At 33.9% G+C, this 17640-nt stretch overlaps 2 protein-coding genes and 1 long non-coding RNA gene across 7 annotated transcripts in view; 2 read left to right on the top strand and 1 right to left on the bottom strand.

Moving 5' to 3' along the window:
• LOC111455956 (structural maintenance of chromosomes protein 1-like) overlaps positions 1-17640 on the top strand; it is a 28203-nt gene that overhangs the window by 2214 nt on the left and 8349 nt on the right. The window contains exons 2-7 of one of the 3 annotated variants that reach the window (XM_023097617.1): positions 8334-8337; positions 13221-13674; positions 14869-15105; positions 15352-15585; positions 15878-16116; positions 17332-17598. In XM_023097617.1, coding sequence (XP_022953385.1) covers positions 8334-8337; positions 13221-13674; positions 14869-15105; positions 15352-15585; positions 15878-16116; positions 17332-17598 — 1435 coding nt within the window. Of the gene's footprint in view, positions 1-8333; positions 8338-12851; positions 13091-13220; positions 13675-14868; positions 15106-15351; positions 15586-15877; positions 16117-17331; positions 17599-17640 lie in introns of those variants that run through there. The other 2 variants (XM_023097619.1, XM_023097618.1) reach the window with 2 other exon arrangements.
• Positions 5921-7195, top strand: LOC111455958 (dCTP pyrophosphatase 1-like). The gene is made up of 2 exons (XM_023097622.1): positions 5921-6062; positions 6590-7195. Exons 1-2 carry the CDS (start codon positions 5937-5939, stop codon positions 6824-6826), a joined length of 363 nt encoding a protein of 120 aa, XP_022953390.1. The 5' UTR covers positions 5921-5936; the 3' UTR covers positions 6827-7195.
• Positions 9480-12300, bottom strand: LOC111455959. 3 transcript variants are annotated; one of them, XR_002712674.1, is made up of 3 exons: positions 12063-12300; positions 10732-11926; positions 9480-10029 (listed from the first exon to the last, which is right to left on the bottom strand). It is a non-coding gene; the product is annotated as an uncharacterized LOC111455959 (long non-coding RNA). The 3 variants fall into 3 exon arrangements; XR_002712675.1 differs by lacking the exon at positions 12063-12300 and having other exon boundaries at positions 10732-11590; positions 11801-12034; XR_002712673.1 differs by lacking the exon at positions 12063-12300 and having other exon boundaries at positions 10732-12030.

Raw genomic sequence — 17640 nt, 5'->3', positions numbered from 1 at the left:
AGAACCAAACATTTTTTATAAGAGTGTGGAAACCTCTTACCAAGAGACAGTTTTTTTTCTCTTTGGTACGAGGTTAATTATGTGAAATCCCACGTCGGTTAGAAAGAAGAACCAAACATTCTTTACAAGAGGTGTCCGCTAGATAGAGGTTTCCACACCCTTATGAAAAACGCTTCGTTCCTCTCTCCAACCAATGTGGGATCTCACAACTACTAACCAATCTTCTTTTTCTCTTTGGTACGAAGTTAATTACGTGAGATCCCACATCGGTTTGAGAGGAGAACGAAACATTCTTTATAAGGGTATGAAAATCTCTCCTACCAAGACAATATCTGCTAATAGTGGACTTGAGCTGTTATAAATTATTTGGTTTCTGTCCACGTAGATTCTTTCATACTTATTCGTGAATACGAGAAGGATCGAACCTTACGCTCTAATTTCAACGAGTGACTTACTATGTTAATTGAATTTAAGATAATAAAAAGCATTGATTAGAAGTAGAAATAGTTAATTATATCCATATATATATATATATATATGTATGAACAAGATTATTCCAAAGGGTGTGGAACATGATGTCCAAGTAACAGGACATTTTGTCGAATGGATTGAATAATTAGGAACCAATCAGTGGTTTTCTTTGGTAATAATAATTGGATTCCTTACTTGTCAGAAACTTATGATCCTACTCACCATCTACGTATTTGCAAATTAATAATTTGTTGTTCTAATCATTATTTTCTGTTTTGTTCATTGACGAGAAGAGCTCATATTCTTAGCTCTTGGCCCCTTCTTGTTGCTATTCTCCATCATACATTTCATATTAATAATTATTTGTTATGTATATATATGTAACACATCCATGTATGTAGCGTATAATTTTGTAATTCCATTATGGGGAATTGGAAAATGATGTCAACCATCATTATCCTCCTCGTGTCCATCTATGTCCTGATTATAATACATCTCGGTAAGATTTTAGCTTAATATTACAGTAATTCTATGCTGGATGACCTCTTCGAGTTTTCCTGGGATGCATGCGTAATAACCCAAGCTCACCGCTAGCTGATATTGTCCACTTTTGCCTGTTACGTATTGTTGTTAGTCTCACGGTTTTAAAATGCGTCTACTATGAAGAGGGTCTAACCCTACTCTGACCAGTGTCTCGCATCATCTGATGACTAGTTCTGATACCATTTGTAACAACACAAGCCCACCGCTAGTAGATATTGTCCATTTTGGCCTGCTATGTATTGTTGTTAGTCTCACAGTTTTAAAACGCGTCTACGAGAGAGTCTAACCCTACTCCGGTCAGTGTCTCGCACCAAGCCCACCGCCAGCAGATATTGTCTTTTTTGGGCTTTCCCTTCTGGGTTTTTCTTCTCCACCCGATGTGTGATGTCTGTTAGGGAGAAGTCCCCACATCATTGTAAGGAATGTTTCATTCCCCTCTCCAACCGAGGTGGGATCTCACAACTTGTGAGTAAGAATAAACCATGCTGGAATGACTCATGTTTGTTTATGGGGATAATGAAACGAGGAGTAGGTTACATGATCATGTCGTAGAGGATGCAGAGAAATGTCTGACCATCAAGTGCTAAAACCGAGTTTGAAAATCAAACCAAATCGCTATCTACAACATGGCATGAATTATGCAAAAAGGGAAGAGCCCACGATGAATCCTTAGTTCCTGGCTCCTAGCGTTGTGTAAGAAGTTGCCACGCAAACTTGGGACACCTTCGATTTACTATTTCTTTGTACTTTATTATGCTTCTTTAATTTCAATACCATTGGAACACCGTAGGTGGAAGCAACATCGTTGTCACCTAACTAGTAGACTCACAAATCTTCAAACTACACAATTAATTTGCGAAATAATTACGCGACGTTTCGTTATAAGAAGCAATAGTAAAGATGTGAGATTTCATATCGATAGAAGAGAAGAACCAATCATTTTTTATAGCTGTGGAAACTTTTTCCTAACATACACGTTTTAAGATCGTGAGTTTGACGATGATACGTAACGGGCCAAAACGGACAATGTTTGCTAGCGGTGGGCTTCGACAGTTACAAATGGTACCAAAGCCAAACACTGAGCGGTGTGTCAGCGAGGACACGACCTCCAAGAAGAGTGGATTGTGAGATCCAACATTGGTTGGAGATGGGAACGAAGCATTCATTTTGAAACCCCTCTCTCCCAGACCGGTTGGTTGATTGAGTTCATTAAGTGGCCCAAATTGGAGTTCTTGAGCTTCAACCAACTAGGCCTTGTCTTTCAAGCCTACACTTCAGCCCTAAACCCAACTATTTTATCAAATATACAAAATATAATCTAATAAAATATTTTAAATGTTCATATAAAAAAAATTTAGAAATTAAATTACGTGTTATTTGGTATTTACATTTCGTTTTATAACTACTTGATTTTTAAAAATCAGGCTTATAATTATAAGTATGGAGTCTGAGAGAAAATAAACTTGACAAATATGTAACGATTTTTTAGCTCGACTCATGAAGTTAGATTATATATTTTAAAATGTTATTTTCATATAATCAAAATTGATTACGAGACAGGTTTAAGAAACATAAAAAATGTCCAGATGTCGAGATGGAGTCATATGACAGAAAATAATGTATAGACTTGAACTCCGAGAGCTTAAATTTTACGTTATAGCATTTATATCCGAACAAAAAAGTATCTATAAATTTTCCATCCAGCCCCAATCCTTGTTCATACATGGACTTTTCTAATACATGAAGCGAGCATCTTCGAGAAGGTTTCCAAAATAACCCGAGCAAACCCGAGTTAACTTTGAGTTATTGTGTATAGCTTAACAAGTATAAGCTAAGATAGGCAGCTGGTGCAAGCCGACAAAGAGAAGTAGCTTCCAAAAGCATCCAAAACATTATTTGTCAAACTAAGAAAAGATTCTTAATTAGCTGCTTTTAATTCTATTTTCGTATTGGTCGCAAGAAAAACATGAAAGAACCTCTACTTTTTGTCTGCTGATAATGTTTTGTCTCCCTGTCTTAAATGTTGAAGGAAGTTTTTATTTTTTTTTTTCAAAGTTGACGTTTTTTCTTCGGTGGGACTCGTAAAATGTGTAGGTTAAAAGAGTGATTAGATTCGATCCAAACACATGTTGTTATTGTATTGTTAATTTGAAATGATAGATCACGGATACGTGAATGAAAGAGACTATATTCGAATGAGAGTAATCTTGAAAATATGAAGTTATGTTCAAAAAAAAGTTTAAGAGAATTGATAGTTATACAGATGCATCTTTAGTCTCGGTGATTCAATCATGGGAGCTTAAAAAGTAGATGTTCTTTTTGTGAGATCCCACACTGGTTGAAGAGTGGAACGAAACACTCCTTATAAGAGTGTGAAAACCTCTCCCTAAGAGACACATTTTAAAATCGTGAAGGTGACGGTGATACGTAACGGGTTAAAACGGACAATATCTGCTAACGGTAAGCTTGGAGTGTTGAAAATGGTATCAAAGTCAGACCAGGCAGTGCGAGGACACTGACCCCTAAGGGAAGTGGGTTGTGAGATCCCACATCGGTTGGAGAGTGGAACGAAATACTCTTTATAAGAGTGTAGAAACCTCTCTCTAATAGACACGTTTTTTAAAACCATGAAGTTGACGGTAACACATAAGGAGGGCGGTTATGCTTTTACGGAAAAAGTAAAGATGCTTTTAATCCAATGGTATGTATTTGGTCTCAAAATCTTTTTCTACACCCAAATATGAAAATTTAGATGTTTTTTTTTTTTTTTTTTCTTAGTTGAAGGAATGTTTGTTTTATAATAATAATAATAATAATAATTAATTAACTAACAAACATATTAAAAATATTTTGTATACAAAATCCTAAAATTTATATTAAAAAAATTATTTTTAGATATTTTATAATAATTTTATCAAATCTGTATATTTCTTTTTTTTTTTCCTTAGTTGAAGGAATGTTTGTTTTATAATAATAATAATAATAATAATTAATTAACTAACAAACCTATTAAAAATATTTTGTATACAAAATCCTAAAATTTATATTAAAAAAATTATTTTTAGATATTTTATAATAATTTTATCAAATCTGTATATTTCAACGGCCAATTTATTAAGTATAAAATGACAAGTCGTGACATATTTGATTTTATTTTTTAATTTATCATAAATTATTGAGGGCAGTGTCGTCATTACTAAATAAAATAATTAATTAGTTATATTAAATTCAATATAAATTATATTAATAATATAAAAATAAATAAAATTTTGATTTTGTACAAGATATTTGCATTAAGATTGTGATCTTTTATCCCTTAAAATAATAAGACGTCAATTTGCACTAATTATTAATATAATATATTAATAAAAAATGACTAATTAATTAAATAAAAACCTTTTGTTTTATATATAAGTGTGAAAGAAATATTGATCAAATGTCCCAAAATCTTTGACAATGTCAATATGAATACATAATATATACTTTTAATTAAATGTATTGGGAGTTTACTATATGGTTTTGAGATTTTCTATATATTTTTTAGCATTTTAATATTTTAATATTTGAAGCTAATTTATTATCGTATGCACCTGTTTTGTTCTCGCTCACATGCATTATATGAAAATTCTTAGGAGATCGTCCAACATAGAATTGTTCTAAGTAAAACACGTTTAACTATGAAATTCCAATGATTGAACCACTGAAAAGAACGGTGTATTTTGTTGGTATAGACAGTGACTTTCAATTCTTTTAAATCTTTCTTAGTTATTTTATTCTCAAGATCACTCGCATTTGAATGTGATATCGGTTTATTCATGTACCTCTCATTTACTTGGGCGTCACAGTTATCGTGCATGTAATAATGGGCATGAAAAAGTCTAAAAGTCGGGTTATTACAAAGGGGTATATTGGTAATTCTTTTAAGTTTTTCTTAATCATTTTATTCTCAGAATCACTCTCATTTGAATGTGATCTCGGTTTATTTATGTACATCTCATTTATTTAGACGTCATAGTTATCATGCATGTAATAATGGACATGAAAAAGTCAGGTCATTACGAAGGGGTATATTGGTAATTTAACGAAAATGGAATGTCCTCGTGAATTCACTCTCATTTATTACGAAGAACATTGATAAATGTGATCTTCCAACCAAAGTTATGACTTTTATGTCTCCTTTCTACGAAATTAAGGAGAGTTTAGGGAATCACAAACGGAATTTCAGCTGAATCCCACAAAATTTTCAAAGATTTTTTTGTCGGTTTGTCCAATTTTTTTTATGCACATTCACTCGCGCGTTTTAAAATAGTGAGCCTGATAGCAATACATAATAGACTAAAACGAATAATATGTATCAGCGATGAGCTAGTGGTATTACAAATGGTATCAGAGCTAGATATCGAACAGTATGCCAACTAAGAAATGTAGAAATGTCACTGTTTCATCTCACAAGTACATCTCGATTTGGCTAAAACTCAGATAGTGTAAAGATTCATCGTTTAATCAATAGTTCACATTATCAGTTCACTTATTCACTAGAATTGAAGCATTATTTTAAAATTCATCAAGAAAAAACATTAAATTAAAATTTATTATTTTTAAAAAATAAAAATTTCAAAGACTTAAAATACATTTTTAAAGCCTCGTGAACTAAATTTAAAATTTTGTAATTTCATTATAATTAATAACAAAAAAAGAAAATAGCAAAAATCCAGGCGGGAATCCATGAGAACCGGCACGTGGCAGTTGACTGTAACGTCGTTATCGACCACACCAACTGTCGTTTCTACCTACACCGCTAAAGATAGTAAACCGGCAATAGCCGGTAAACGAGAAAACAAAATTTTCTTCTTCTGGGGATTGCATGATATTATATAAGAGAGAGAGAGAGAGAGATAGAGAGAGAGCATAGGAGAGAGATAATGGGTGGAAGAGCTGAAGAGGAAGGAAGTGTGAGCTTGGAGCTTCTGAGGTTAAAAATGGCGGAATTTGCAGAGGAAAGGAATTGGGATCGCTTTCATAGCCCAAGAAATCTCCTTCTTGCTCTGGTATCTTCTTCTTCTTTCTCCTTTCGTTTCCGTTCTCGATCCCGAGTTCTTCGTAATTCGATCTCATCACTCGAAAAAGTTACAATTTAGCTCGTATCATTTTGAAAATTAGGGTTTCATCTTTATCGTTCAACAAATTCTCGTCCTTCTGACTCGAGAATCAGTCTTGAACTAAAGAGACTAAATTTATAATTTAATCAATTTATTTGGTTCTCCGACATTAAAAAAAATAATTTATGTGTTAATCGATATAATTTAATTTTTGTGAATATATTTTGTAATAGCTCAAGCTCACTACTAGCAGGTATATTATCCACTTTGGCTGGTTATGTATTACCGTCAATCTCACGATTTTAAAACGCGATTAGTAGGACGAGGTTTTCACTCGCCTCCCAAATAAACGTGGGATCTCTCCCGTTCTGAGAAACGAAGCATTCTTTATAAGAGTGTGGAAACCTTCTCCCTAATAGACGCGTATTAAAAAAAAAAAATTAAAATGGATAATATCGGCTAGCGGTTATGGGCAGGTGAGAGAAGTGGGAGAATTATCGGAGATATTCCAATGGAAAGGAGAGGTGGGGAAGGGGCTGCCGGAGTGGGCGGCGGAGGAGAAGGAGCACTTAGGAGAAGAGCTTTCCGACGTGCTTTTGTATTTGGTGAGGCTCTCTGATATGTGTGGCGTTGATCTTTCCAAAGCTGCCCTAAGGAAGATCCAGCTCAATGCTCTCAAATACCCTGCTAACAGATCCAACCCCTCTTCTTGATCGATCGTTATTATTACTAATTAAGCTCGAGAATGTTCGGGATGAAACAATGAGGATGGGAAACCATATATATATATATATATATAACTCATCTTCACCTCATCCCGAGTTGTTATGTTCTTTCAACTTTGTTTCATTTTAGTCCCTTTAAAATTTGGTACCTAATGACCTTGAATTCTCGGTTACGTTACTTACTCTACAGACCATCACGAGTAAGTCACCCAATATGAAATTGTTCCGAGTAAAACATGTTTAACCACATGTTCTATGATTAAGCCACTGAAAAGAAAGGTGCACCTTGTTGTCTTAGTCATTTTATCCTCGTCATTTGGATGTGGTTTCGACTCATTTATGTATCCCTTCTTTACTCAGATGTCACGTGTTTTATATTAGTTGAACTATATTCAAAATAACGATTCGACAAAAAAAAAAAAAAAACGTTTGGTATGAATTAATTTTATATTAATTAAAATAGAGTTTACTTTATTAAAAGGTAGGATATTTAATATTAAAATTCTATATCTAACCTACTACCCTAAGAATAATGATGCCTTACGCTTTATTTATTCATTTTTTTTAATAAAATTTATATTTTATAACTTAAATGCAACTACAAATGTTCTTTAAACTTTAATTATTTAAATTTTTTTATAAAAATAAATAAATAAATAAAAGTGAGGCACGGAGATTCGAACGTTCACTATTTATTTAACAACACGTGTAATTAAAATGCTAAATTATGGTTTTAAATATACGGCAAAGTGTAGCTTAACGAGATAAAATGTAACCGTACTTATATACCTAAAAAATCAATTTAAATGAATATTAGAATGGTTGATTTTGATAGAACACGCTATAGAGCACAATAAACTAATAACTCCAACTTTGTATTTAAAATATTATGATTGATCAACTATTGTCGGTGGTCGTTGATAATGGTCAACGACGATTGTTGCTAACAGTGAGATATCGGTGGACAGTAGTAGATAATAGCTGACGCCGACACGGGCATAGAGAAGTGAAAGTAGTATGAGAGTATTTTGGTCATTTTCATATATCAAGAAATTTTAGATAATATTCACTTAAACGCTCTCGTGAATCAAATAGATCGATAAACTAATTAATGATCTAATATGTTAAATCGGTAAATAATAATTTGATGAAATTGTTTATTATAATAAAGATTAAATTGTTACAGATTTATAATAAGAACTCTTTTTTTAAATCCTCAAATCAATAATCTAACTCTTAAAGGATATTTATGTAATTTAGCTTTTCCTTGAAGGGTATTTATGTAATTTAGAATTTCTTTTTAGGTTGGATATATTGAAAAGAAAAATTTATATTTTGAATATAATAGGAAAATGTTAAAAAAAATGGGGTAGAGAGAGAGAGAGAGAGAGAGAGAGAGAGAGAGAGAGAGAAGCAAATCAATGATTATCCAAATTTACAATTATTAATAAATAATTGAAATTAAGTTCAATTTTTATTTTAATTTAAGCCAAAGTTTTGTCGGTAAATAGTCAAGTTTTTTCTTTGCTTTTTATACTTGTTTATTGGGACTATTTATTTACTCATTGTTTGATTGTGATAATTTTAATTTTAAAAAAATAAAAAAGCTAAATGCTTTTATTATGAAAAATTATATTTTTCTTTTCATGTTTTTAACTTTCCCCCTATTCTATTCTCTATTTATTTATTTATTTATTTTAAAATAAAAATAATAGTAAAAGTGAATGCCAAATGACTTGACATTTTATTTTAAGAGTTTTAGTTGCTTTCTATATTTGCCCTTCTACATGAGTAGGGGTGTTTTAGTCTTTTTGTTTAGAGCGATGACGTGGCATCAAATCGGGATCTTATTCTTCTTTTTTTTTTTTTCATCATAATTGGTTCATTGATTATTTTGTAAGGCAGCTAGAGGACTTTATGAACCTATCTGAGGTTATATGCCTCAATGATACCTCTAAATTAATTAATTTCCATTAGCTAAAACATGAATATAATTTAATCATTACAAGTTGTTTTGTAATTAGAACGAAGTCGATAATTCATGTTACTTCTGTAATTACTACTAAGTCCCTTTTGAGCCAGTGAGAAGGCGAGACTCCGATATTCAAGTCTTGAGCCAATAACTTCTTGATCAACTAAATTATTTACAAGTTAGCAGAAGATCCCCTCTCCTAAACTTCAACTTGAAGTTTGGATCTATAAAATCCCACATCGATTGAAGAGAGAAACGAAACATTCCTTATAAGAACATAGAAACCAAACTCGTTTTAAAATCATGAAACTGATAACGATACGTAATCGGCCAAAACAGACAATTTTTGTTACTTTTTTATTATTAAACTCTATTACCATAACGCATGCATCTAAAAACCATACATAATTGAAATGAACCATAGAGATAGACTTCTATGATTTGTTTAGGGAGATGATTTTTATAAGTTGGAATCTTCCTTACTCAAAAAGTAATTAGGTGTATGATGCTAATGTATAAAGTGGTTTACTCAAAATATGAGGCAGAATTTTAATAATTGAGATTTCATCATAGCTCATACCTTATGATATACTAAAGTTAATCATGACTATCACAACCATAAAAAAGAAATCACAATAAAATAAATCCTTATTTATGAATCAAAGCATCAAGCCTCAATGTAATGATTATTATCATTGCAGCCATTATGACTACCATTATTAACTTCAAGCCTGTTGCAATCTATATATTATATATATATACATCACATTATGAAGATATTCAAATTCAAATTCAGAAAATCACATTATTGGAGCTAGATCAAGCACTATTAGGGAATGTTAAAGAGAGAAGCCATGGCCATACCAATGTGCTCGAACTCAGCTGGGTTGATAGGATGGTGTCGCCCACGACGACGGTCGCGACGACGAAGAAGCAGTACGATACGACTTGGGAATCGACGGAGAGGGTTCTGTCTTGGGTCACGAGTCATGGTCGGGCCTTTTCGGATGTTGAAGAGGTTGATTATAGAGCTAACTCCAAATGAGAAGTTGATAGAAGCTTATTTCTCGCTTTTGCCGTTTCTACGTTCAACTTTGTTCCCTCTTAGCTGATGAATATGCTTCTTCTTTAATGAATGAAGCATTTCATTTGGGTGGTGTGGTCTCCTTGTCTCAACTTCACGTTGTTGTATAATCTGTACAATTTCTTGTCCTGTGAACTGTAGTGAAATCAAAATGATTTTCGGCATGGATTTACCGAGTTAAGTAAAATAATTTGATTTGATCAGTGGTAATTGTCTATACCATCAGCTGTGAAACCAAATAGACTAAAAGGGTAATTTCACTAACTAAAAGTATGCAAAAACCAGCAAGAGGAGATTTGTTACAAAACATATCAGAAAGAGTACAGTTCAGTGAAAAGCAGAAGGATCAACCATGATCGAACTTTACCTTCTAAGCAACAGAAGCTGATTTAATACCACATAAATACACTGCATTTAACACGATCAAAAGTGACTCAAGTGTCGAATAAAGGGTGTACTTTGTTCGAGGGCTATAGGAAAAAAGTCGAGCCTCAATTAAGGGGAGACTATTCGAGGGCTCCATAGGCCTCAGGGGAGGGTTTATGGTATATTTTGTTTGAGGGGAGGATTGTTGGAAGAGGAGTCCCACGTCGGCTAATTAATTGGTTGATCGTGGGTTTATTATAAGTAAGGAATACTATCTCCATTGGTATGAGGTCTTTTGGGAAAACCAAAAGCAAAGCCATAAGAGCTTAGGCTCAAAGTGGACAACATCATACCATTGCGAAGGTTCATGCTTCCTAACACAAACATAGCAAATAAACAAACTAAGCAAGCAACATATATATATATATATATATATAAACATGAGTCATGACGTACGAGTAATCAATTTACCTGTCTGGATAAGGTAAGCCTATCTATTTTCTCCCAAAGTATTGAAAGAGGGTTGATTGGTTGTCATTACCAGTCTTCAAGCTTCCCTTTTTCCTTATCTTTGGACTAATGCCAATCTTACTACAGTCATCCATGCCACTTTTTGACTCAGATGAGATATCTTCACGGTCCCATTTTATTTGAGATACAGTCACGGAAGAACGCTTTGCAAGACAATCCTTTGATTTTTCAGATGAAGCTCTAAGGTTTACATCTCTTTCGTGTTCTTCTGGACTTTCCGATGGCTCAGGTTTCACAGATGTGTTACGGGGAATTTGAGTGTTCATTTTTCTATCATTCTTTAGCTTATCTACACAAGAAGACATAAAAATGTTTTCAGATGTTTTAGAAAATGAAGTTACTAATCATATTTTCCAAAGGGTAAAAACCAAGAGAGGCTCATGTCCATTGGATCCATATGAAAGCTATTATGTATCTTCAAGTATGCGGCTCCCAGTATTTCCTTGCCAGATTCTTCTTCCCTTCATAAGATGTGACAAGCTTGTAACCTCTGTTTTCTATCAAGGCTAGTAGGAATTCCTTATAATCCAACATCCCCTCAGATTAATTTCACCGTTGTACAATTTGGCATCAATACACTACTAATCTTTTCTATAATAAAATAAAAATTATTGCAACCAAATCAGAGATTGACAATTTTTAGTTCCATCATGTCCCCATCAACATTCAAATCCAATAAGAAAAGATAAGACTGACCGTGTAACCACTCTAAAGCTGGAGATGATGAAGTTGTAAGAATGGTAAGAGCGTAAATAATTCACCGGCAAAAACAATGATAACAAATTCAAGAAAGCCTCCCCTGCATTGTGCAAGAAAACAAAACTATTGATTGACTACCATTTTTTGAAAGCAAAAGCCCTGGATTACTTAAACCAAGACAAAACTACGAAATAGCTCCTGCATACACAAATGCTTACAGACCACAGGTAACAACAACAGTAACTGCCATTTCAATAAAACTATACACGAAAACCAGATAAAGGCCACAAGACAAAAGAGGGAAAATTACCGTCTTGAAGAAATTAGGTTACTCGGATTTCTCGGTAAAACTAGGAATCAGACCCCACCAGATTCATAATCTCGACGAACAATCGGCAAATCCGAGCCCGGGGAGTCATTGAACAATGGACGAAAACTAAATATTTAACAAAAAAAAAAAGCAAAATAAATCAGAGCCGTTAAGCTCAGAACCTACCTACTAGACATGGAATATAGGGAAAATTCAAATACAGTCAAGCAGAACGAAATAAGAAAGAATCGAATGACGTTACCGGTCCATGTTTAGGGTGCGGTGGTAGGCCCTTGGGATGTCATCAGCTCCAAGAGTACAACTGGCTCTTCCGCACATCCGTCTCGTTAATGCTGTGCCGCACTCCCTATAGTATTCTACTGGTAAGTAAAGGTCGAGTTCAGATGCTTGGCTGTTGGATGGCGATGGTGGATGCTCTGGACGGGGTGCTGAACCTGAACGGAAGGTTCTGGACGCGGAGGAACGAAACGGCGGGAAGTAGCAAACCGCCAGAATCAAATCTATAACCTATACTCTTTTATATTTATAATTTTGTCCCAAATTTTTTTTATGGATTAAAGCATTTTTAAATTAAAAAAAATATTAATGAAAAAGTGGGGGTATTTTAGTTTAAGGACATTTTTGAAACACTGGATCAGGGTATTTTATTTTTGAAACACTCTATCAAGTTTAAGAGTATTTTATTTTTGAAACATTTTGTGTATTTTATTTTTGAAACACGGTGAAGTTTAAGGGTATTTTTGGTAAGTTTAAACGTATTTTTAAGTTTCAAGGGTATTTTTGAAACCTGTGTCATGTTTAAAGATATTTTATTTTTTAAACACTTTAAGTTTAAAGGTATTTTTGAAACACTGTGTTTAAATTAGATTAGAATATTATTTTTTTTTAAATGACGGATATTTTTATTAATTAAATCTAATTTTTAACCATTTTTTATACGAATATTTAAAAATTTATGCGTTGGGAATTACCTTAAAAAATCGAGGAACATATATATATATATATATTAGAATTAAATGGCGAGCTGGTCGAAAAATTGGCGTTTCTATCTCAACGCCTAATAAAATTTCTACCAAACACCTTCTCCCGCCATTTTTTCGCGGATTTCTCTCCACTACAATCCCGATCCCTTCTTCCCCACCTTCTCAATTTCTCATTTCCATGGAAGCTATTCGGTTTGCCATTGAAATTTCCTCTTCCACGCCGGGTTTTTGTTGAGCTATTTCTTACTTCTACTCCCCTAGTCGAAGCCCTAGTTCGCTTATTCAGGTGACTCTTCTGTTACCCTTTTGAATTTGTTTAGCTGCTTGTATTTTTTGTTTTTTTTCTAGTTTCTGTGAAGATTGCTTCTACTTCGCCGTACTTTTCTTGTTGATTTTTTTTTCCGTTCTTTTACAAGTAAGGTTTTGCACATCATGCCGTCCCTGATTTCGTCCGGCAAGATTCTCCGATTGGAGCTCGAGAATTTCAAATCCTACAAGGGTCATCAGATAATCGGTCCTTTTTATGATTTCACTGCCATAATTGGCCCCAATGGAGCTGGGAAGTCGAACCTCATGGATGCTATAAGCTTCGTGCTTGGTGTTCGGACTGGGCAATTGCGTGGGGCACAGTTGAAGGACCTAATCTACGCTTACGATGATAGGGAGAAGGAACAGAAGGGACGGAGGGCGTTCGTTCGGCTTGTTTATCAGATGGGAAATGGGTCGGAGCTTCAGTTTACCAGGACAATCACTAGCACAGGCGGCAGCGAGTATCGAATTGATGGAAAGAGTGTCTCCTGGGATGAGTATAATTCGAAGCTGAGGTCACTTGGAATACTTGTCAAGGCTCGGAATTTCCTCGTCTTCCAGGTTTACTCTGAAAATTTTGTTTCTTATTTTTAGAAAAGGGTTTGCTCCAAGCTATGACATGCTTGCTTAATATATTTCCTTAAACCTAACAATCGCAGGGATCATAGTAATTTTCGTAAATTGTTACTCGTCTTAGTTCTATTTATAGAAAAATAGCTTAATTGAAACAATACACATTCTTTAATTTAGGAAAAATTGTTATTTTGTCGAGCCAAATTTGTTACAGGTCAAGCGGTTTCCTGAGTTGTCTCAACAAGTTAGAAGCAGCGGCTAAAATTTTATTATTTTATACTTTTAATCTCTTTCATATCTATGTGCCATCTAAAAATGTTGAACTTAGGCTTGGTTTGATTGTGCTTCTTTTCTTACACTATTTACAATGGTTTACACTTTTCTGTGGGACATTTGAGTTCCTAAAACAAGAACAAATTTTTAAAAACTTTTTTTTTTTTCAGAACTTCACCTGCATTTTGAAAATACCCTGATAGGAGGATAATAAAATGAAACTCATGGATGGAAGTAAAATTGTTAAGCTTAATTTTTAAATTAAAAAAATTAAATAATTATCAGACATGACCGTAACCATTGAAAACTCGAGATCATCAAGTATAACTAATTAGATAATGGCAGAAGTTAAAGATTTTAAAATTTTTTTAACTTAATTTAATTATGCAAATAAAAAGGGTTGGACTAGAGGTCACCACAAGTCATGTAAATGATAAAAGGTTTAAATGAAATGAGTTTAAGCCATGGTGACCTCGTATTTAGGATTTATATGTTTTGAATTACCTTGACATGAGGCATGAGAATAGTCAATGTTTGACCAGAGACACTCATGGATATAAAAAAACTTAGGTAAATAGTACAATCTAATACAAGATGATAAAGTACCGACAAAAAGGAAGAACAACCTAGTGGCCTAATACAAAGGAGAAATGACTTGCAATATTATGTATGAGAGTTAAAAAAATTAGTTGATAAACAGAAAGATCCTACAAATCTGAAGATAGAAAGTATGGTAAGGGAGAGGAGATGGAGTTTAATTGTGAACCAATCAACGTCGACACCCTGTTCTGTTCACAGACTCAACTTTTTGAGTCTTTTGATTAATTTGTGTGTGCATTTTTGTTAGATGATTCGATCTTTTGCCTTACGTTTGTCATATTCCTATTGTTAACATACTTTTTCATTTAGGGTGATGTAGAATCCATTGCATCCAAGAATCCCAAAGAACTTACTGGACTTCTTGAGCAGATCTCGGGATCTGATGATCTCAAGAGAGAATTTGAGGAGTATGAAGAGAAGAAAGCCAAAGCCGAAGAAAATTCAGCGCTTGTGTATCAGAAGAAAAAGACTATTGTGATGGAAAGAAAGCAGAAGAAAGAGCAAAAGGAAGAAGCAGAAAAACATCTCCGCTTGCAAGATCAACTGGTATGCAACCTGACGTTTCTCTGTACATTGAGCATGCTAAAATAATTCATGCATTGACAAGTGTCAAGAGTTCAGATATTTAATGTCTGTCAAGCTAAGTTTTTTTCCCCCTTGCATGAAAATAACATCTTGCTTATTCTCTTATATAATATCTTAAAAACTTTAGGAGTTTGTGGGACTTTCTTCAAATTATTGAAATTTTTAATATTTTCTTTCCATTTTTCTTCTTTTTTTCCCCATCTGCAGAGATCTTTGAAGAAAGATCACTTCTTGTGGCAATTATTTGTAATAGAAAAGGATGTTGTAAAACTCAACGAGGAACTTGAAGCTGAAAGAAGAAATCGTGATGATGTCATGCAGCAAATTGATGGTTTTGAACACGAAGCTTTGAAAAAGAGGAAAGAACAAGCTAAGTACTTGAAAGAAATTGGTAACTGCGAGAAGAGAATTGCAGAGAGAAGTAATAAGCTTGATAAGAATGTAAGTACGTTAGCTTCCTTTTGTTGAATTCATTTCAAGACATCTGAAAATAAATCATCTCGAAGTGCAAGTTTGACGCTTAGAGTTTTGGCTTCTGAGGAACTGGTGTGTAGGACAGTATAAATTGTACTTCTGTTGCAGATGTGGACCCCTTTTATTACTCAATGCTTAATATTGTTGAAGATTACTACTTTTAAGGGTCTGCGATCATTGATTGTATGCATAACATGTGTGCTAGGTTATTAAACAAACATTTTTTTTACTTTTTAAATTTTATTGCCATGCTTTGCAGCAACCTGAGCTTCTGAAATTGAAAGAAGAAACATCTCGAATAAATTCAAAAATCAAGAGAAGTCGAAAAGAACTTGATAAGAAAATAGAACAAAGGAGAAAACATGCTCAATATATAAAGGAGTTACAAAAGGGCATTCAGGATCTCAATGCAAAGCTTGATGATTTACATGAAAAAGGCCGAGACAGTGGTGAAAAACTGAAGTTAGATGACCAAGAGCTGAGGGAATATTGTCGAATGTAAGTCTTTATTTATTATTTATTGTTTGATAGAAATTTCCTATATGTTAATACCATTTCCTTACATTAAATGGGGGATCAAACTAAACTGAAAAACCGACATCAGTTGGTTGATCTAGAGAGACTTTTGGTCGGTGTTGGGTTTTTATAAAATAAAAAACTGAAGTTTGGTTGGTCGTAATGTACAAAGAGCACAATTTTGACCAATTGGGACCAAATAGTTGGTTCTTGGCATCGGTTTTGTGCTTTTAGTTGTTTTTTCATTTGGTGGTTGCTGTTTTGACCTATTTTTTCCCTCCCTTTTGGGGTAGTGTTTCCTTGAACTTTTTGTTTCTTTCATCTATTAATGAAAACTTGTTTTTTTGTTCAAAAAGAATATTGCTTTAGTGGATCTTTCCCTAAGAATTGGTCTCTCTACTTGATCATGCATGAGATATTGCAACTCACACTCTACTTAATTGATTCTTGGTTACGGAGGGTTTGATGATCCATGGTGGTGTTATTTCGAAGACAAAAAATTTCTTTTAGGGGAAGGGATCTGTTACATTTCCAGTGACGATATACATAATGCCTGCCATTTTTGCGATGCTACTTTGAGTACATTGTTTTTTACTTCTGCAGCTATGTACTTAATGCCTGACATTTTGGCTGATTTTCCTTCTCAACTATTCTTGTTTGTGTCTTCTTAATGAAAGAGTAAGGAAGAAGGGTTCTTGGATGTGCTACGTGTGTCTAAGTAAAAGAGCCCTTGGATCACATATTCATTTACTGTTCTTTTGTCCTTAGAGGGTGGGCCCTTCATTTTTATCAGTTTGTTCTTAGGATTTGTCTACTTGAGTTCGTGAATGATTGGCTTTTGGAGGTCTTGACGGGTGGGAATTTCTAATTCGTCGCTAAGATCTTTTGGAAGGAAAGAAATTGTAGAACATTTGAAGACAGGGAGGCCTTTTTTTTTTATTCTTTTTGTAGTAATGTAACCACGAGAATTTCTTTTGTAACTATACTTTGTCCTTAGCCTTTTTTGATAGAAGGCTCTCAGTGAGGGTTTTCTAAACCCTTTGCCCTTAGGCTGTTCGCCCCTTCTTTATAATATCTTTGTTTCTCATAAAAATTTTGAGACAGTATTATATTAATGTTTGGCATATTTTTCTTAAAAATCAGCATTTGGCTTTCCTGATGTGCTACGTGGTGCCTATTGGTTTCTTGATGTTGCAGCAAGGAGGAAGCTGGGATGAAGACAGCAAAACTAAGAGATGAAAAGGAGGTCTTAGATAGGCAACAACATGCCGATATTGAAGCTCAAAAGAACTTGGAAGAAAACCTTCAACAATTACATAACAGGGAGAATGAATTGGAGTCACAAGAGGAGCAGATGCGAACAAGACTTAGGAAGATTCTTGATAGTTCAGCTAGATATAAGGATGATCTTGCTGATCTGAAAAAGGATTTGCATACCATGAAAGATAAGCATCGAGATGCCAGGTTAAGTATTTTTAGTATTGCTCTTGTACTGATGATGAATTC

The sequence above is a fragment of the Cucurbita moschata genome, unplaced genomic scaffold, assembly GCF_002738365.1.
Source record: "Cucurbita moschata cultivar Rifu unplaced genomic scaffold, Cmos_1.0 Cmo_Scf00018, whole genome shotgun sequence".
Classification (NCBI taxonomy): Eukaryota; Viridiplantae; Streptophyta; class Magnoliopsida; order Cucurbitales; family Cucurbitaceae; genus Cucurbita; species Cucurbita moschata.
Note: the sequence above shows the minus strand (reverse complement) of the source record. Positions and strands in the feature narration are given on the sequence as shown.

What these genes read in the sequence shown, in the direction of transcription:
- LOC111455958 (XM_023097622.1), top strand. Translation starts at nt 5,937, where the DNA reads ATGGGTGGAAGAGCTGAAGAGGAAGGAAGTGTGAGCTTGGAGCTTCTG. An exon ending in GAAATCTCCTTCTTGCTCTG is followed by an intron (nt 6,063 to 6,589) that starts GTATCTTCTTCT and finishes GGTTATGGGCAG; the next exon opens with GTGAGAGAAGTGGGAGAATT.